Source organism: Narcine bancroftii, chromosome 5 (assembly GCF_036971445.1).
Source record: "Narcine bancroftii isolate sNarBan1 chromosome 5, sNarBan1.hap1, whole genome shotgun sequence".
Lineage (NCBI taxonomy): Eukaryota > Metazoa > Chordata > Chondrichthyes > Torpediniformes > Narcinidae > Narcine > Narcine bancroftii.
This window is the reverse complement of record NC_091473.1, coordinates 155,150,956-155,172,698: the sequence shown is the minus strand read 5'-3', so window position 1 is coordinate 155,172,698 and position 21,743 is coordinate 155,150,956. Positions and strand designations below refer to the sequence as shown.

General features: G+C 43.3%; 1 protein-coding gene across 2 annotated transcripts in view; it reads right to left on the bottom strand.

Annotated features, from left to right (window-relative positions):
- The window catches only part of LOC138764095 (guanine nucleotide exchange factor VAV3), a 280,714-nt gene that overhangs the window by 204,903 nt on the left and 54,068 nt on the right, over positions 1-21,743 (bottom strand). For both annotated transcript variants that reach the window (XM_069939464.1, XM_069939466.1), the window contains exons 3-4: positions 15,236-15,294; positions 8,908-8,973 (exon numbers count right to left, since the gene is read on the bottom strand). In XM_069939464.1, coding sequence (XP_069795565.1) covers positions 8,908-8,973; positions 15,236-15,294 — 125 coding nt within the window. The remainder of the gene's footprint in view (positions 1-8,907; positions 8,974-15,235; positions 15,295-21,743) is intronic.

The following is a 21,743-nucleotide window of genomic DNA, read 5'->3' as shown; positions in this document are numbered from 1 at the left end:
GAGAGGGGAGATGTGGTTGTCCGACAAGGGATAAAGGGCAACTCAGGAGGGGAAGGGGAGATTGGGGATAAAGAAGATAGAAATAGGAGAATAAGGAAAATGTTGGATGTTGTAGGAATGTTGTCTGGTAAAGAGTTGAAAATAAGAAAACAGAAATGGAAAAGGAGGAAAGGTAATGATGGAAAAACGGAAAGAGAAGATAAACAAAATATAAAATGGCTACGCTGAACTATATGACTCTAAATATTAATGGAATACATAACCAAATTAAAAGGAAGAAACTACTAAATTTACTGAAAAAGGAAAAAATAGATATAGCATTTGTCCAAGAAACACATTTAACTGAATTGGAGCACAAGAAATTAAAGAGAGATTGGGTAGGACATGTAACAGCAGCATCGTATAATTCAAAAGCAAGAGGAGTGGCTATATTAATTAGCAAAAATGTGCCATTTAAAATAGAAGAGGAAATAATAGATCCAGCAGGGAGATATGTTATGATAAAATGTCAGATATATTCAGAGCTTTGGAATCTACTTAATATATATTCACCTAACGAAGAAGATCAAAAGTTTATGCAAGATATCTTTTTGAAGGTAGCTAATACGCAAGGGAACATACTAATAGGAGGGGATTTCAATCTGAATTTGGATCCAAATATGGATAAAACGGGGAAAAAAATTAACAGGAAGAACAAAGTAACCAAATTTATAATTAAATCAATGCAAGAAATGAAACTTGTGGACATATGGAGGAAACAAAACCCAAAAGAAAAGGAATACTCATACTACTCGACTAGACATAAAACATACTCAAGGATAGACCTATTCCTGTTATCAGCCCACATACAAGGGAGAGTTAGGAAAACGGAATATAAAGCTAGACTATTATCGGACCACTCACCCCTGTTATTGGCAATAGAGCTAGAAGACATCCCTCCAAGAATGTATAGATGGAGATTAAACCCCATGCTACTTAAAAGACAGGATTTTAGAGAATTTATTGAAAAACAATTAAAAATGTACTTTGAAGTAAATACGGAATCAGTGGAAGATAAGTTTATACTATGGGACGCAATGAAAGCATTCATTAGAGGGCAAATAATAAGTTATGCAACCAAGATGAAGAAGGACTATAATCAGGAAACAGAGCAGTTGGAAAGGGAAATAATAAACATAGAAAAAAAATTAGCAATAAAGGAAGATACAACCAAAAGAAGAGAATTGGCGGATAAAAAAATAAAATATGAAACATTACAAACATATAAGGTGGAGAAGAATATAATGAAGACAAAACAGAAATATTATGAACTAGGGGAAAAAACACACAAAATCCTAGCATGGCAGCTTAAGACAGAGCAAACTAAGAAAACGGTATTGGCAACAAGGAAAAAAGACAAACAAATTACATATAATCCAAAAGAAATTAAGGAAAACTTCAGAGAATTCTATGAACAATTATACCGAACCGAAAACGAAGGGAAAGAAGGGAAAATAGATGAATTTTTGACTAAAATTGAACTACCAAAACTACAAATAGAGGAACAAAATAAATTAACAGAACCATTTGGAACAGTAGAAATACAAGAGATAATAAAAAATTTACCAAATAATAAGACACCAGGAGAGGATGGACTCCCAATAGAATTCTACAAAACATTTAAAGACCTAATAATACCGCCCCTCCTGGATGTAATCAACCAGATTGATGAGACACAAAACTTACCAGATTCATGTAAAACAGCAATAATTACAGTGATACTAAAACAAGGGAAAGATCCACTCTCACCAGCGTCATATAGACCAATATCTTTGCTAAACACAGATTATAAGATAATAGCTAAACTATTAGCGAACAGATTAGCAGAACAGGTACCGAAAATGGTAAATTTAGACCAAACTGGATTTATCAAAAAAAGACGCACAACAGACAATATTTGTAAATTTATTAACTTAATTCATGCAGTAGAAGGAAATAAAGCACCGGCAGTAGCAGTTGCTTTAGACGCAGAGAAGGCCTTCGACAGAGTAGAATGGAATTATTTGTTCAAAGTATTGCAAAAATTCAGTTTACCGGAGAAGTATATTAATTGGATTAAAGCATTATATAAGGGACCGTTAGCGAAAGTGACAGTAAATGGACATGTATCAAAGCAATTTAACTTAAGCAGGTCAACGCGGCAGGGATGCCCACTATCACCATTATTGTTTGCGCTAGCTATAGAACCACTAGCAGAATCGATAAGAAGAGATAATAATATAAAAGGAATAAAAATAAAAGACAGGGAATATAAAATCAGTCTGTTTGCGGATGATGTGATAGTGTACTTAACAGAACCAGAACTATCAATAAAAGAACTATATAAGAAATTGAAGGAATATGGAGAAGTGTCGGGATACAAGATAAACGTAAATAAAAGTGAAGCAATGCCTATGAATAACGCGGATTTCTCAAAATTTAAGGAGGAATCCCCATTCAGATGGCAAACGCAGGCAATAAGATACCTAGGTGTGCAAATAAACAAAAATCTAGGCCAATTATATAAACTCAATTACAATCCACTAATGAAAAAACTACAGGACGATTTAGAGCATTGGAAAGAGCTACCACTAACACTGATAGGAAGGATAAACTGTATTAAAATGAACATTTTTCCAAGGATACTATACTTATTTCAGGCATTGCCAATACAACTGACAGAAAAATTCTTCAAAGAGTTAAAGAAAATAATAAGGAGATTTTTATGGAGAGGGGGGAAACCGAGGATAGCACTAGACAAATTAACAGAATGGTATAAACAAGGAGGCTTACAATTGCCAAACTTCAAAAATTATTATAGAGCCGCACAATTAAGGTACCTATCAGATTTTTATCAAACAAAGGAAAAACCAGACTGGACGAGACTAGAATTAGATAAAATAGGGGAAAAGATACCTGAACACATATTATATAAATGGGACGAAAAATTGGTACAACATAGAACTTCTCCAGTATTACACCATCTCCTCAATATATGGAAGAAGATACATGTAGAAAGAAATAAAATAAATTACCAAATACCAAAACTAATATTGACGCAAAATAAGCTACTCCCTTTTACAATAGACAACCTTGCCTTCAGAAAATGGGAAAAAAAAGGGATTAAAAGAATAGAAAATTGTTTTTCAGGAAGTAGATTCTTATCCTTTGAACAAATGAGAGATAAGTACAATATAACGGGAGATACAGCGCTGGCATATTACCAACTGAGATCCTACTTGAAAGATAAATTAGGAAGCAACTTGAGTTTACCAGAGGGAAGTAACCTTGAATATGTGATTACAGATACAATGTTAATCAAAAGATTTATAAAAAATATGTATATTAAACTGCAAGAAAAGGAAAATGAGGAAACAAATGGTAAAACTAAACAAAAATGGGAACAAGATTTAAATATAAAGATAAAAAAGGAAACATGGGAGAAGTTATGCTCTGGAACGATGAGAAATACAATAAATACGAGGCTGCGTATGATACAATATAATTGGTTACACAGACTATACATTACACCGCAAAAGTTAAATAAATGGGACCCAACAGTATCTGATAGATGTTTTCGATGTAAAAAAGAAAGGGGAACAACAATTCATGCAATCTGGACATGTGAGAGAGTAGAAAAATTTTGGGATGATCTCAATCAGATATTAAATAAAATAACAGAAAACAATATACCAAAGAATCCAGAGATCTTTCTCCTAAGTAACATAAAAAATAAAGAATTTGGAATTGACTTGGAGGATGCACAAAAAAGATTTGTTAAGATAGCCCTAGCTGTAGCAAAAAAATGTATTATGTCAACCTGGAAATTGGAAGATAATTTGAAAATACAACAATGGTATATAGAAATGAATAAATGTATCCCATTAGAAAAAATAACATATAGTTTAAGAAATAATATTGAAATATTCGAACAAGTATGGGAGCCTTACATTAAATACAATAGCGAAAACCTACCGGGAACAAACATTACCTAAGTTGATGGAAGGAGAAGAGAAGAAAAACATGGACTCAGTAGAATTTCTGGTGTATTTTTGTTGAATGACAACATTGTCTAACTGAATTAATGCAACCTAGATTGTATAACTAAAATGGATGAGAGGGGGGAGGGATGGGGGGGTGGCTTGGGAGGAGGGAGGGGGGAGGGAGAAAAAGTCACTGTAAATGTGTGGAAAAGAAAAAGTGTATATCATGGCTATTGTGATTTATGGTGTGAAAAAAAAAAAAAAAAAAAAAAACAGGAAATGGGTGCAAACACCATTTTTTTTGTTTGTTTTCACACATATGTGTTTCTTTTGGTGATTAAGGTGATGAAAATCCAAATATAACTACTTAGCAATAGCCTAGCTAACAAGTTATGGTGACACACTAATAAACACTTATAATTGTACCATGAAAAAAAAAAGTCACTTGACAGAATTTTCAGCGTTTTTTGGTTTTCCCAATTACATTCATACCGATAGAGGCTCAGCATTCATGAGCGCTGAACTGCGGCGAGCCCTGCTATGAAAGGGGATTGCCACCAGCCGTACCACGAGCTACAACCCGCAGGACAATGGGCAGGTTGACAGGGCTAATGCTACAGTCTGGAAGACTTAATCTTGCTATAAAAGCACATGGTTACCCTGTTACCCGTTGGCAGGAGGTGCTGCCAACGGGTAGGTCTTTATTGGGTACTGCAACAAATCAAACACCTCATGAATGTATGTTTGCCTTTCCTAGGAAATCAGGAACTGTGATGGACTGGCCAGCCTGTTTATCTGAGCCTGGAACCGTGCTGCTGAAGAGCCACGCTCGGGCGCATAAAACAGACCCCCTAGTCCAACCAGTTCAGCTACTGCATACCAACCCCCACTACGCTCATGTTAGATTCCCAGATGGGAGTACCGACACTGTACCCCTAAGAAATCTGGCCTTGCCTGGTTCGCCCCTTCCTCGCACCCCTACTCAGAGTGAGCCTGAGAGGTTGGACTTCCCCCCCCACCCCCCCCCCCCGCCGCCTGTGACCCCTAGTAAGCTTTCAGATGGCCATGCTGAGGCTCCACTGCCTCACACTGGCGATTCTGGAGTGGGTCCAGAAGTCAGAAGTCAGTCCTTCCCACACTACAGACCCAGGACCTGTACCAGTTCCCAAGGTTGCAAAGGAGACATCTGTTTTGAGACGAAGCACCAGAATTCGTGAACAACCTGATAGGCTGACATATTCATAAAACACCTCATTATACTTGGATTGCTTGCTAGATACTGCCGTATTTTGGCTGTTAGAGTATTCTCTTTATTTTTAATATTTTTTTATTTTTCACACTATGAACCATATCAACCAAAATATGTACAAACGTTTCTCATTAAATTTACACAGTGCGCTGTTAGAGTATTCTCAAGGCCAAAAACGCTATCCATGTATCGCTTGCTTCACTCTTCCCTAGCAGCTGTCCTTTTGATTTTAACCCTTCTTCTGCCAGGGGGAGACTGTGGTGAATGTCTACCAAGCTGCCTGTCTCCCCTCTGGTGAGCCTTGCTGTACTAACATTGGCTGCACTAACATTGTGCATTGGATATAACTATTGTCTTTCATTATTGTACCATGAGTTTTTGCTAATAAAAGCCATGATTATTGTTTGACCACATCGTCTTTGTCTACTTCAAATGGCACTTCAGGTAGAAAGAGTGAAACTGCTCCACGCCAATCCCACGTACACCTATGTGGAGTACCTGGATGGCAGGGAGGACACCGTCTCCCAGGGACCTGGCACCTGCCGGAACAGAGGGTCCATTGCCTCAGCTGCCCTGCAAGGCATGGAGCTCATTCTCGCCACCCCCAGTCAGGGCCTCAGGGGATCCACTTCAGGAGGAAGGTGCATTCCCCCTCCATCTTTGAGTTGGAGACCCAGCCCGCCTCTCCCCCCTCACAATGGGACCAGGAAACCAAAGGGGTCCAAGGCGCCCCGATGCTCAGGTGCTCCACCAGGATCTCCAGACTCCCGGACCACTTAAATCTGTAAATTTGTAAATAATTGTATATTTTTCAACTTTTTTTCTGAACCCATGTTCTCTGTCTTCATTCCCAGACCCTAAATTCTACAGGAAGGGGTGAATGGGATTCACTGGTAGGATGTTGTGTTGATGACTCCTACACCATCTGCCCACATATAACCCTGGTTTCCCAACAGAACCCTTCTGAAGACGACTGTTGAACCCTACCCATAGTTATGAGCTCATAAAAGCATTTGTTCTCCCTCCAGTCATGAGAGCCTTTATTCACGCTACAGTCAGAAAAGTTACCACAGGGATAACGGGCCTGTGGTGGCCAAACATTCATCGCGACATCACTTTTTGATCCTTCGATGTTAGTGAGGTGAACTGCTGTACCCTCAATAATCTGACTCAGCCCTATTCTGTGACTGGACCCATGGCTCCTCCTTCTTAACCCTGCATAAAGGCTCCAACACCTCCCCAGAAAGCCTGGGTCACAGCACAGGTTGACCTTTGTTTATTGGAAATAAAAGCCTATAGTTCTGTAGTTTGAGTTATTGATAGGGCAACAGCCGGCTCTTCCTGTCATTGTGAGGCAGAATTCACAAAGTGTTGAATGGTTCACCCACTAACATGGAACTGAGCTGGGTTTAGGCTGTCGTGAGACAGGTTAGTGTTATCCAACTAATGCTGCTCAGTACAAGAGGTTCGGGTGCTTGGTGCGGGTACTTGGTTGGGGAGCCAATGGTGAGAGGCCCATTATCGGAGATATTTTCATAGACTCCACACTATGGTCCCCCTTCTTCACAGAATGGGCCAGCTACCCATGCACTGAGCGGACAGGTGACTCGGGGGCCGTCTATCCCATCACAGGAATCCTTGCCTTGATGGAGGCCACCATATGTGAAACCACCCCACCGGGTGACCTGCACTCTGGGCACGCAGTCACACCAGAGGGTAGGTCCCCTCCCTCCCACTCACCAGAATCCCCCACCGACTCTGGATATGTTTGCTGGGGAAGTGCAGCCCTGAAGGAAGGAAGATCCTTCCTCATGTGGCCATGCCACCACAGGGCCACCCTCTAGCTCCGGGAAGACACTCTCTGCGCATACGGCCTTTACCGGGGGTAAATCCCCTTCCTCAGGCTCCCCCATTCCCACTTCCATGGACACATGTCTCCTGTGCTTTGTCCCACCTACTTTCTGAGGCACAGAGATTTCCATCTCTGAGGAATACTCAGCCTCTGACACCCTATCACTCTCCCCAACTCCCCCAAGCCCCTGTTGACTCCCAGACACTATCAGGTCCTCTGGGTCGGGCCTGGAGGAAAACATCGGTTCCAGCTCCTCGAGAGAAGGGGTCTGGAGGTGTTTTGTGCCTTCCTCCCCTTAGCAGGAGTCCACCCCTCCCCACCGACGCCCCACACTCTTCCCCAACACCCATCACCTCCACCTCAGCAAGGGCATCTGCCCCAGGGGAAGGAACAGCTGGAGGGGATATAGCAGAAGAAGGGCCAGCTGTGTCACCCCACACCATCGAGGTGGAGGCAGAAGCTCGCTGGTTAGGGCACTCTCCCCGAATGTGCCCATACACGGGATAAGTATTCCCCTGTAAGACCACCTGGAACTGCCCCTCTGCATCCCCACCCCACGCCAACTGCATAAAGACCAGCCTTTTAAAGCCATACAGTGACTTGTAGTCAGGTACAAGCTTACACAGAATCAGATGATACCGATTTTACCTCCCCCAGAGATCACAGGGGAGAGAGAAGGGCTGCATCAGGAATGTGGGGTACACGGCAGACAGGACCCCCTTCTGCATGGGGGCCGTCACTGGCTCCACCAGGATGAAGAGCTCTCCCTTACTCAGGGCCAGGGTCACCTCTTTAGTGGATGGCAAGAAGAACGTAGTCTTCCCGTGAATTTTATCCATTGCAACATTACCCCCCTCCCACCCAGAGTCTGAGACAGAGCTTTTAAACCACCTTCCAGACCGATGGATGGAGGTTTATTACATGGTTCGGCATTGTCCAGTCATTCATCTGAAGGGAGATGCCTCTGCAGGACCCAACCCCAGGAGCTGCAAATGTCCAAGGTGCGCCATCGTAGAGCTGCAGCTCGCCGTGATGAAAGTCCGACGCAGTCAGTAATTATCCACCAGCAGAGCCCAAATCAATCATTCTCCAAAAGAGCAGTGCAGGGAAGGGAGTTTCCACAGGAATGTCTGTGCACTGACAACTGCAGCGCTATTCTTCTCGAGCGCAGGGGGAATGTCTCTCCGGGTCAGCCCGATTCTTCTCTGGCATCATGTGTCCCAGGAGCTGACGGGAATCCCCGGCTGGGAGTGGGGTTACCGATGATAACGACGCAACTCCCAATGAAGTCCAGAAACGACTTTGGCAATCCGCCAGCCACTGCGGCTCCCACAGCCCTCAGGCCCAGTCAAAGACCTTGCAGGGAAAACTCTTCTTTATCCCTCCAGAAATGACCACCGCTGGGCTGAGAATGAGCTCCCAGACTTTTCAGTGACCCCTGCACTTCCACTACCAATTTTTAAAACCATAAATTCTTAGTCGACGATAGAGCTCACGTGGTTCTGTCCCTCCCACAGTGTGACCATCCCCCCAGCCCTGCCCCCCCACAGTTCACTCCCATGAATCCCACCCCCAATTCTGCCCACCCAGCATCTAATCAACTCCATGATCTTTGGCCAGTGGGAGGAACTCTGACCACATGGTCCTGGTCCTGGGAAGACAGCTGCATAGGTGGGGAATGATCCAGTTCTCTGGCACCGTGAGGTCCTTCCACAGTGTAATGGTGCAAACAGAGTTCCCACTGAGCACATTGTTGACAGCACACAATGCGTCAATGTTTTGGAGGCATGAAGTGTTCAACTTACTCAATGAGATCAGCAAGACTCCTGTAAATGTCCTCGTCTGCATCCGATTCCTCCGTGGGAAACGGTCTGGAAATCAAACACAAAACAGTTGTGAAGAGAAGGCAGAAAATTGGGTAGCACCCACATGGGATGGGGCAGAAGGAGACCGCCAACCAGGAGGGGAGATGCCCCCACCCATGAGGGGGTACTGAGGGAGACTCCATTCCAGGAGGGGAGATCACTCACCTGAGATGTTGGAGGTGTTGGAGAGAGTGGTGGGGTCTTAGAAACATAGAAACATAGAAGATAGGAGCAGGAGTAGGTCATTCGGCCCTTCGAGCCTGCTCCGCCATTCAATGAGATCATGGCTGATCTTAAAGTTCAGTACCCCGTCCCCACCTTCTCTCCGTAACCCCTAATTCTCTTATACTGAATAAATATATCTAATTCCCTCTTATATATATATATTCAATGAACCTGCCTCTACTGCCCTCTGTGGCAATGAATTCCACAGATTCACCACCCTCTGGGTAAAGAAATTCCTCCTAATCTCGGTCCTAAATGTTTGCTTATTATCCTCGAACCATGACCCTGGGTTCTGGACTCCCCCACCATTGGAAACATCCCATCTGCATCCATTCTGTCCAGTCCTGCCAGAATTTTATAGGTCTCTATGAGATCCCCTCTCAATCTTCTAAACTCCAGCGAGTACAATCCCAATTTGCGCAATCTTTCCTCATAAGTCATTCCTGCCATTCCAGGTATCAGCCTGGTGAATCGCCTCTGCACTCCCTCCATTGCAAGAACATCCTTCCTTAGATAAGGTGACCAAAACTGCACACAATACTCCAGGTGTGGTCTCACCAAGGCCCTGTACAGCTGCAGTAAGGTATCCTTGTTCCTGTACTCAAACCCTCTTGATATTGAAGGCCAACAGACCATTTGCCTTTTTAACCGCCTGCTGTACCTGCATGCTCGCCTTCAGAGACTGGTGTACAAGAACCCCTAGGTCTCTCTGCACTTCCCCAACTCCCAATCTATTGCCATTCAAATAGTAATCTGCCCTCCGGTTTGTATTACCAAAGTGGATAACTTCACATTTATCCACATTGTAGTGCATTTGCCATGTATCTGCCCAGTCCCCCAATTTATCCAAATCACACTGGAGCTTCCTCTTCAGTGCACACAACCCCTCCGAGCTTAGTGTCGTCTGCAAATTTGGAGATATTACATCCAATCCCCTCATCCAGATCATTAATGTAAATTGTGAACAGCTGGGGACCCAGTACAGATCCCTGTGGCACCCCACTGGTCACCGCCTGCCACTCAGAAAATGAGCCGTTTATCCCAACTCTCTGTCTTCTATCTGCCAGCCAGTTCTCAATCCACATCAATACCATGCCCCCAATCCCATGAGCCTTGATTTTGCATGCCAGTCATTTATGTGGGACCTTAAGAGATGGGGAAGTGCAGAGAGACCTAGGGGTACTTGTACATCAGTCTCTGAAGGCGAGCATGCAGGTACAGCAGGCGGTTAAAAAGGCAAATGGTATGTTGGCCTTCATATCAAGAGAGTTTGAGTCTAGGAACAAGGATACCTTACTGCAGCTGTACAGGGCCTTGGTGAGACCCCACCTGGAGTGTTGTGTGCAGTTTTGGTCACCTTATCTAAGGAAGGATGTTCTTGCAATGGAGGGAGTGCAGAGGCGATTCACCAGGCTGATACCTGGAATGGCAGGAATGACTTATGAGGAAAGATTGGGCGAATTGGGATTGTACTCACTGGAGTTTAGAAGATTGAGAGGGGATCTCATAGAGACATATAAAATTCTTGCAGGACTGGACAGAATGGATGCAGATGGGATGTTTCCAAGGATGGGAAAATCCAGAACCCGGGGCTATGGTTCGAGGATAATAGGCAAACCATTTAGGACCGAGATGAGGAGGAATTTCTTTACCCAGAGGGTGGTGAATCTGTGGAATTCATTGCCACAGAGGGCAGTAGAGGCAGGTTCATTTAATATATTTAAGAGGGAATTAGATCTATTTCTTCAGTATAAGGGTATTGAAGGTTACGGAGAGAAGGCGGGGTACTGAACTTTAAGATCAGCCATGATCTCATTGAATGGAGGAGCAGGCTCGAAGGGTCGAATGACCTACTCCTGCTCCTATCGTCTATGTTTCTATGTTTATCGAAGGCCTTTTGGAAATCCAGGTACACGACATCCACTGGCTCTCCCCCATCTATTTTACCTGTCACCATCTCAAAGAATTCCAATAGATTTGTCAAGCACGATTTACCTTTTGTAAATCCATGTTGACTCCGTCCGATCCCTTCTCTGCTAGTCATATGCTCCGCTATTACATCCTTAATAATGGATTCCATCATTTTGCCCACTACTGATGTAAGGCTCACCGGCCGATAATTCCCCGCTTTTTCTCTACGCCCGTTTTTACCCTCCAATCCATGGGTACTGATCCTGAGTCTATCGAGTTCTGGAAAATAATTCTTAAAGCATCTGCTATCTGAATGGCCACTTCCTTGAGTACCCTAGGATGTAGATTATCAGGCCCTTGGGATTTATCAGCCTTCAATCCCTTCAATTTCCCCAAGTCCATGTCCTTAGAGATACTGATTTCTTTCAGTTCCTCCCTTGCATTAGTCTCTATGTTTCCCAACATCCTTGGGAGGTTATTTGTATCCTCTCTTGTGAAAACAGAACTAAAGTAAGAATTTAATTGGTCTGTCATTTCCTTATTTCCCATTATATATTCCCCTGATTCTGACTGCCAGGGACCTACTCTGGATTTCACCAATCTTTTCCTCTTGACATATCTATAAAAGCTTTTGCAGTTGGTTGTTATGTTTGCCGCAAGCTTACTTTCGTAATTTATTTTTGTGGTAAGAGGAGATAGGAGTTGTCTGAGGTCTGACGATTGGCCTTGGCAAGGTAGAGGTCAGTGCACAAGACCCAAGGGATTTTATATTTCCATTAAAAACAAGAGGAGGACGAAGGAGAAGAAAAGACCATTCGAGAACAAAAGGGGATTTATGCCTGGAGCCAGCAGAACAAGGTTGGTGTAGCAGTTAACATGATGACATTATGGCAACAGTGCCCTGGGTTTGAATTCAAGACTGCCTATAAGAAGCTCTTACATTGTCCCTATGTCTGTGTGGGTTTCCTCCAGGTGATCCCTCCAATATGTAAAGGGTGTAATTAGGTGGCACAGGTTTCAATGGACAGAATCGGCTTTAGCATGTGGCAAATAAAATTCTAAATTTATTTTAAATTTAAGTGGGCTATGTTTTAAATAAGTGTTTTGTATTGATAATCATCAAGGAGAGTGATTGGGAGCAGGTGGCAGTTGTCCCATTTTGCTGTGTCCCTCTGACCAGAAGGTGACGATGTTGGTTCCAGTGTACCATGTCTAACTGACCAGCAGGTGGCAGTGTTTGTTCCAGTGTTCTGTGTCTAACTGACCACCAGGTTGAAGTATTGGTTCCATGTGCTGTGTCCACCTGACCAGCATGTGGCAGTATTGGTCCCAGTGTGCTGTGTCTACCTGACCAGCAGGTGGTAGTATTGGTCCCAGTGTGCCGTGTCTACCTGACCAGCAGGTGGTAGTATTGGTCCCAGTGTGCCGTGTCTACCTGACCAGCAGGTGGCAGTATTGGTCCCAGTGTATGGTGTCTATCTGGCCAGCAGATGGCAGTGTGGGTGATTGTGCCATTGGGATCACCATACTATGGAAGAGGTGGAGTCAGGGGAGATGCAGCCAGACATTGCCTGAGGGAACAGTGACCAGTGGCATCTGCAGATGGGAGGAGTTGTGGATGGAGCTGAAAGTTGTCGATGGTTGCAACCAGATGCAGAGTTGGGCGGAAACATGGCAGATGGATCAGTGTGAGGTGATGCCTTTTGGAAGGTCATTCTTTAAGGCAGGTTAATGTAGGATTCTTAACAGTGTGGATGAACAGAGGGATCTTAGGGACCAGATCAATCGACCCCTTAAAGTTGCCGCCCAGGTTGATAGGATAGTTAAGAAGGTCATTGTCATCTTGGGCATAGACCCCTGCAGTTGCAGAATTTTAAATAAAAACTGTCAGCTCCTTTAATAGGACATTTAAAGCCTGTACAGGGCTGTTGGATTTGTATGGGGCAGCTGAATCCTTTGGAGCAGCACTGTGACTCCGCTCACCACTCTTCTGGCTCAGCAGTGCTACTGTATTCATGAGGATCTTGAACAGAAAGCGTTCATGAGTGTCGCCGGCAAGCAGTGCTTCCCAAGGCCCTCAGGAGCTGACAGATTCCTAATCTTATTGTGGGTTGGGAGCCAGGAGTCAAGGAGAGTGACCTGATGCCTGGAGCTCGGGAGTCACTGTTGGAATGGACAGGGGGCTGTAGCAGTGGGGGAAGAGGCTGCTTGATGGCCCTGAAGAGACTCTCACAAACTTCTACAGATGTACTGTCGAGAGCATTTTCTGACTGGTTGCATCACTGTCTGCTCAGGATAGGGTTCAAATCCCATGCTATCTGTAAGGAGTTGGCACGTTCTCTTCATGTCTGCATGGGTTTCGCCGGGGGCTCCAGTCTCCTCCCACCCTTCAAAATTTATCAGGAGTGTGGGTCAGTTGGGTGTAATTGGGCAGCATGGGCTTGTGGGCCAAAAGGGCCTGTTACTGGCTGACTGCTAAATTTAAAATTAAATTAAAGTTCTCATTATGGGAAGCATGTGGAAGCTATGGAGAGAGTGCAGAGGATGTTGCCTGAAATCTGAGGTGAATGAAAGAAAGTTTAGGAGAGATGTCAGAGAAAAGACTTTTCTCCATGGGGCCTGGAATGTATTGCTGGGGGTGGGGAGGAGAGGTTGGTACAATACGGATATTCAAGACTCCTAGACAGGCACATGGATGCAAGAAAAGTTATGCGAGAGAGGTGTATAGCAGGTATAGGCAACAAGAAGCTAATGAGGTACAAGAAGAGCACAGAAAATACTCAAGAAGGAAATCAGGACGGTAAAATGAAGATATGAGGTTCCTCTGGCAGAGTTAAAGGATAGTAAGGGATAAAATTGGTCCCCGAGAGGATCAGAGTGGTCAACTATGTGTGGAGCCTCGCGTAATGGGGGAAATCTGAAACAGATTTTTTGCATCAGTATTTACTCAGGAAACTGGCAGAGTGTATGAGGAAGGAAGGGAAACAAACAATAGTGGCATGAATGTGCTTGCTGCCTTACAGTGAATAAAGGTAAATAAATCCCCTGGGCTGGATATGATCTTCCCTTGGACCTTGAGTGAGACCAGTGTAGAAATTGCAAGGGCCCCTACAGATACATTTAAAATGTCCTTAGCCACGGGTGAGGTGCCAGAGGATTGGAGGGTGGCTCAAGTTGCCCTGTTGTTTAAAAAAGGCTCCAAAAATAAACCAGGTAATTGTAGGCCAGTGAGCCTTACGTCAGCAGTGGGTAAATTATTGGAAGGAGTTCTGAGAGATCGGATATATAGGTATTTGGACAGCCATGGGCTGATTAAGGACACAGCGTGATTGACAAATCTTCTCTGAGGGTGTAACAAACTGATGGATGACAGGGACCAAGTCGGTGTGGTGCATTGGGATGTCCAGAAGGCCTTTGATAATGTGCCACAATAGGTTACGCCAAAGGGACGGAGAGACGTCACCATAAGTACGGCAGAGAGCAGCGAACAGGAAGGAGGGTTGGGATAAAGGGCCAGATTCCTACCGTCATCAGTAACGGGGCAGGTGTCCCAGGGGCCGTCATCAATAACGGGGCAGGTGATCCAGGGATTTTCATCAGTAACGGGAGGTTCCCCAGGGATTCGCAGGATCTCTGTGTAATTGGTGTAAAGCCAACAACATGTAGGGAGGTGAGGGCGGCACAAAACCTGGAGCAACAGGCGGAGCTCGTGACTGGGCAGAGAGTTGGCAGATGGTCATCATACAGATTATCCATTTTGGAAAGAAAATGAAACTCAGGTCATTATTTTGAGGGGGTTGGGTACAAAGGGATTCAAAGTGTTCCCACTGAATCAATCACAAACAATTGACCGGCATAGGTCAGTGAGAAGAGGTCAGTGCTGCCAGGGCACTGTTGATGAAGCATGGTCACTAGGCATTGTTTATGGTGGGAGGGAGGAGTTGGAGGATAGAGGGACAGGAACGAGGGAATGGGAAGAGGGAACAGGGATGGAGGGGGAGCAGAGAGATGGGGGAGGATGGAAAGGTGGAGGGGGAGTGAGGAGGGAGGTCAGGGGGAGTGAGGAGGGAGGTGGGTGGGGAGGTGGAGGTGGAGAGAGGAGTCGGTAGCAGAAAGCTGATGGTGGTCTTACCTGACTCCAGAGCTCAGGGCGAGAGTGGTGTGAGAGAGTCGGGACAGGGTGTCAATCACCTGGGGAAAGGAATGAACAGTGAAGGTGTGATGGATGCATGCCCTGATCCCATCCTTCCACAGCTCTGGACACCCACCTCCTCCCTGTCCTCATCACCTCTCCATCCTGTGAACAGTGAACTGACACCCTCTGATGCATCACCATTTACCAGTGCTGCTACTCACCCTTCCCCTCCTCATCCATACTCCTCCAATATACCTCGGTCACTGCGCACCATCCCCCACATCCCTCCCTGTCTCTGTGCTGAGAAGGGTTAAACAGATGTTGATTTGTGGGAGTGAGCATTTGAGATAATTGGCAGGGACAAATAAAAGGAGGGGAAGCTGAAGAGGAGCGGCCAGTGGGTGAGTGGCCCAGGATAGGAGTGGGGCTTTGAGGCTTTGGCTCAAGAGGCTTTGGCGAGTAGAGGCTGAGGACAAGTTTGCTTTCAATGAGTAAAACGTGGGAAATCTGGGGCAGCACAATTGTCCCTGATGACTAAACCTGCAAAAGGTGCATCCAGCTGCAGCTCCTGACAAACTGAGTTAGGGAACTGGGCCTGGATGAATTCCAGATCATTCGAGATGCAGAAGGGTTGATAAAGAGGAGTTTCAGGGAGACAGTCATCCCCAAAATTCAGAAGACAGGTAGCTGGGTGACTGTCAAGAGAGGGAAAGGAAATAGACAGAGAGAGCAGTGCACTTCTGTGGCTGTTCCCAGAAACAGTAAATATACCATTTTGGATATTGTTGGTGGGGATGACCTACCAGGGACAGGTTGTTGTGGTCACGTCTCTGGCACTGAAAATGGACCCTCAGCTCAGAAAGGAAGGAGGTAAAGGGAAGAGTTGTAGTGATAGGGGATTCTATAGTTAGGGGAACAGATAAGAGGTTCTGTAGGAGAGATCAAGCATCCCTGATGGTCTGAGATACCTCTGATTGAGTTCTCTGAATTCTCAGGAGGGAGGGCGAGCAGCCAGTTATCATGGTCCATGCAGGGACCAATTATGTGGGTAAGAAGGGTGAAGAGGTCCTGCATGGAGGGTTCAGGGAGTTAGGCGCTAGGTTGAAGGACAGGATGTCCAGGGCTGTGATCTCAGGATTGCTCCCTGAGCCATGTGCCAGTGAAGTTAGAAATATCCTCATACCTAGTTTCAATTGCCAGCCTCTTCCCCATTTCCCGTGATGTCCCGACCAATTAGATACTTATCATTTTCCTGCTTAAACTCTCCCAGTGATCGGGCCTCTACTGCTGTGTGCGGACGTGAGTTCCACAAATCCACAACCTTCTGATTAGCCCCTGCATTCCGGGAATCATCCTGGTAAATCTCCTCTGCACCCTCTCCAATAACATCACATCCTTTCTAAGATAGGGGGCCCAAAACTGCACACATTCTCCCAATGAGGTCTCACCAGGGCCCCAAAGAGCCTCATCAACTCCTCTCTTATACAATATTCCTCTCGAAGTGACCCCAGCATAGCTTTCGCTTTCTTCACGACCAATCTGGTCATTAACTTTGAGATTACTCTGCAATCTGAGGATTGAATTTTTCCCCATCCAAATAGTGTTCTGCCTGTTTTTTTCAACGCCAAAATGTGCAACTGAACACTTCACTTTTTTTTCAATATTTTATATAAAGCAAAGTTAATAACCACAAATGCAGAGCTAGAATTAACAAATTATCAAAAAGCAATTTACATTTACATAGAAAAAACAAGATCTATAAAAAAAGATCTAAAAACCTAACCCCACCCCCCTTAACCTGAATCTACCCCACTTCTCCCCATAAAAAAGAAAAGAGATAAGGAGAACTTCAATCATTTATTTAGTATTCAATGTGGAGACCCAGCTGCACACGACCAGTTTCAGATTTTCAAATTAGAATAATCCAAATATGAGTTCCAAATCTTTTTAAATCTGTAACATTGATCTCTTAAATTATGTTATCTTCTCCATTGGAATACAGGACCATCTTGGTCAACTAAGCTCCATCTGATCTTTCCATAAAACAGCTCTACATTTCCTTGTTACTGCTAAAGCCAATCTCAAAAATGCCATTTGAAATTTATCTAATTGATGTAATAAAGTCATTTCAGTAAGGTTCCCAATTAAAAAGATCTTTGGGTCTAGAGAAAAATGTACTTTCAACATTTCCTGCAAACAAGTCTCTTAATTTAGCCCAAAAACCTTTAATCTTATCACATGCCCAAACTGAATGCAAAAATGTACCCTTCTGCTCATTACATCGAAAACACAAATCTGAAACACTGTATCGTTTCAAATGTTCAGGAGTTAAGTATAATTGATGTATAAAGTTATAAGTTACCAACCTATACTTAATGTTAACTAACTTTATCATAGTATCTTTATTAATCTTCCTCCAATTATCAATATAACTGAATCCCCAAATCTTCCTCCCATTTAAGTCGTGATTTATGCAAATCCACCTTAAACATTTTCCATTGTCATAACTTGTACATTCTTGAAATAAATCTTTTCTTTCCTCCATCTCAAATGAATACCTCAAATAATGATTCTTTAGGTCATTCCAAATGTCTCCCAAAACAATCATCCAACATTGATTTAAGGTGATAATAACAAAAGAGTATTATTAGGAATTTGATATTTCTCCTTCAACCTATCAAATGATAAAAAACGACTCACCTCAAAACAATCATTTATTGTTCTTATTCCTTTCTGGTTCCAAATTTTAAGGAGGTTATTGTCCATCGTGAAAGGCAAACTCTTATTTTGCAACAAAGGAGTATATCTGGATAATCCACCTGGCATTCCTCTAATTTAGTAACCTCCTCCTCCCACATACTTAGCAAATGAAACAAAACCGGAGATTTATAATTATTCACAGTTTTACTTGTCCACTTATAAATAAAATGTTCTCTTCTAATCACTCCAATTCTAATCAATTCGATATCTAACCAAGTATCTGAACTCCCTAAATCAAACCATTCTATTAATAATTCTCAGTTGAGCTGCTTTATAATTCTCAAAATGCATACCATCTAATTCATATTTCCATGTTAGCTTATGCATTGAAACACACGTCATCTTTCCCTTCCATAAAAATTTCCTCACCGCAACATTTAAATCCTTAAAAAAATTTATTCGGTATTTTACAAGGAATATTCTGAAAAAAATATTGTAATCTAAGAAATATATTCATTTTTATACAATTCATTCTTCCCACCAGCGTTAATGGTAAATCCTTCCATTTATTCAAATCCTCTTTTATTGCAGATAATAATGGTAGATAATCAATTCTACTAATTGATTTATATTTTTATTCAATTTAATACCTAAGTACTTAATACACTTTGACCATTAAAATCCTACTACCCGCTTTGCATTCCAAATAATCTGCATCCAACTTATTCCAATTCACTTTATAACCAGATCTCTCCCCATACTGTGACAATCTTTCCTGCAGTATTTTCAGAGATCCTTTTGGGTCAGTCAAATATACCAATACATCATCTGCAAATAAACTAATTTTATATTCCTTTAAATTCTTTCTTCTTGCCTTATTGCTCGCGCTGAAGGTTCAATCATCAATACAAATAATGCTGCCAGAGAGAGAGGGCATCCCTGTCTAGTAGATCGTTTTAATTCAAAAGAACCAAACACTTCTCAACGTTGTATCTCATCTGCCTTATTTTTGCTCAGTCTCCCAATCTGTCTCTATCCTTCTGCAACTTTACAGTTTCTTCAACGGTTCTTGCTCCACCACCTATAGAAACATAGAAACATAGAAGATAGGAGCAGGAGTAGGTCATTTGACCCTTCGAGCCTACTCCACCATTCAACGAGATCATGGCTGATCTTAAAGTTCAGTACCCCGTCCCCGCCTTCTCTCCGTAACCTTTAATACCCTTATACTGAAGAAATAGATCTAATTCCCTCTTAAATAGATGTAATGAACCTGCCTCTACTGCCCTCTGTGGCAATGAATTCCACAGATTCACCACCCTCTGGGTCAAGAAATTCCTCCTCATCTCGGTCCTAAATGGTTTGCCTATTATCCTCAAACCATGGCCCCGGGTTCTGGATTTTCCCATCCTTGGAAACATCCCATCTGCATCCATTCTGTCCAGTCCTGCCAGAATTTTATAGGTCTCTATGAGATCCCCTCTCAATCTTCTAAACTCCAGCGAGTACAATCCAATTTGTGCAATCTTTCCTCCTAAGTCATTCCTGCCATTCCAGGTATCAGCCTGGTGAATTGCCTCTGCACTCCCTCCATTGCAAGAGCATCCCTCCTTAGATCAGGTGACCAAAACTGCACACAATACTCCAGGTGGGGTCTCACCAAGGCCCTGTACAGCTGCAGTAAGGTATCCTTGTTCCTAGACTCAAACCCTCTTGATATGAAGGCCAACCTACCATTTGCCTTTTTAACCGCCTGCTGTACCTGCATGCTCGCCTTCAGAGACTGGTGTACAAGTACCCCTAGGTCTCTCTGCACTTCCCCATCTCTTCATGTCATCCGCAAATTTGGCCACAAAACAATTCATTCCACAATCCAAATCATTAATATAAATTGTAAACAGCAGCGGCCCCAATACCGACCCCTGCAGATCATCACTAGTTAAAGGCAGCCATCCAGAACGGGAACCCTTAATTTCAACCCTTTGCTTCCTGCCTTTCAGCCACTTTTCTATCTAGTTTAATAACTTCCCTGTAATTCCATGGGCCCTCATTTTATTTATCAGCCTAATATGCGGCACCTTATTGAAAGCCTTTTGAAAATCAAACTTTTCAACATCCACGACCTGCCCTTTGTTGATCCTACCTGAGATTTCTTCAAAAAACTTGAATAGTTTGGTCAGGCACGATCTACTCTTTAAAAAACCATGCTGACTTGGACCTATCCTCTCATGCATCTCCAGGTATTTCATCACCTAATCCGAATAGGCCTATAGTTTCCTTTTTTCTGTCTCTCACTTCTTAAACAGCGGAACCACATTTGCAACCTTCCAATCTCCTGGAATCATGCCAGAGTCTATTGATTTCTGGAAGATCATTGCCCATGAATCCACACATCATCCGGTCCAGGAGATTTATCTATCTTTAATCCATTTAGTTTCCCTGGTACAATTTCTCTAGTCATCTTAACTGTATCCAACTCTACTCCCTGAAGCCTCTGCCTGTCATGGACATTGCTAACGTTTTCCACAGTGAAGACTGATGTTAAATATTCATTTAGTTCCTCCTGCCATCTCTTTATTACCCATTATAATTTCTCCACCATCATTTTCAAATCAGTCCTATCTCTTTTATTCTTTATATTAAAAAAGTCTTAGTATCTTTTTTCTATATTGTTTGCCAATCTCCTTTCATAACTTTCTTTCTTTCTGTAAGTTTCTAAAGGATTCCCAGTTCTCTGATTACCCACTAGTGCTCGCTTCCTTCTATGCCCTCCCCTTTACTTTTATCTTGGCCTTCAACTTTTCTGTTCGCCACAGTGATATCATCTTTCTTTTGACTAGTTTCCTTTTCCTAGGAATAGATCTAACCTGCATATTTTTTATTACGTAAAAATATCTTCCAATCCTGCTCTGCTCCTCCGACTAGTTTGCTTTTCCAATCGACTTGGTCCAGTTCCTTTCTCATACCACTGTAATTACCTTTATTCCACTGAAAAATTGAAATACCCATGTAGCGTGAATAAAAGCTCTCATGACTGGAGGGAGAACATATGCTTTTATTAGCTTATGTGCACCCTGATAACATCTTTTCCTTTTCAAATTTGAAACTAAATTCGACCATGTTATGGTCACTGCTTCCTCAAGGCTCAAATACCTTTAACTCCCTAATGACCCCGAGATTCATTGCTCGTGACCCAATTGAGAACTGCAGATCCCCTGCTGGGCTTCTCAACAAGCTGTTCAAAAAAGCCATCTCTTAGGTTCTCTACAAACTCATTCTCCTGGAATCCAGGAATTTCCTGCCCTCCCAATCCCCTGCCATGTTAAAATTCCCCATAATTATTTTGACATTATCCTTGTGACATGCCCTTTCTATTTCCAACTGTAACTCATAGACCACTTCCTGGCTGCTGTTTGGGGACCTGTAATATAACTGCTAATATGGTCTTTTTACCCTAGTCATTTCTTAATTCAACCCATAATGATTCTACCACTGCTGACCCTATGTCTCTACTTTCTATTGATTTAACGTCATTACTTACCATCAGAGCCACCCCTCCACCTCTACCCTCCTACCTATCTTTCCTATACACTGTGAATCCTCAGATACTGAGCTCCCAATCACACACCTCATTGAGCCATATTTCAGTAATGGCCACAATGTCATATCTTTTCAGTTGAATCTGGGTGACCAGGTCTACTTTCTTTCTAATGCTTTGTGCATTTAAGTTCAGTTCCCTGAGACCCACTACTGATATCATTTTTACTGGATTCCTGTTGAACTGCACCTTCTTCTGCCTGCTCAC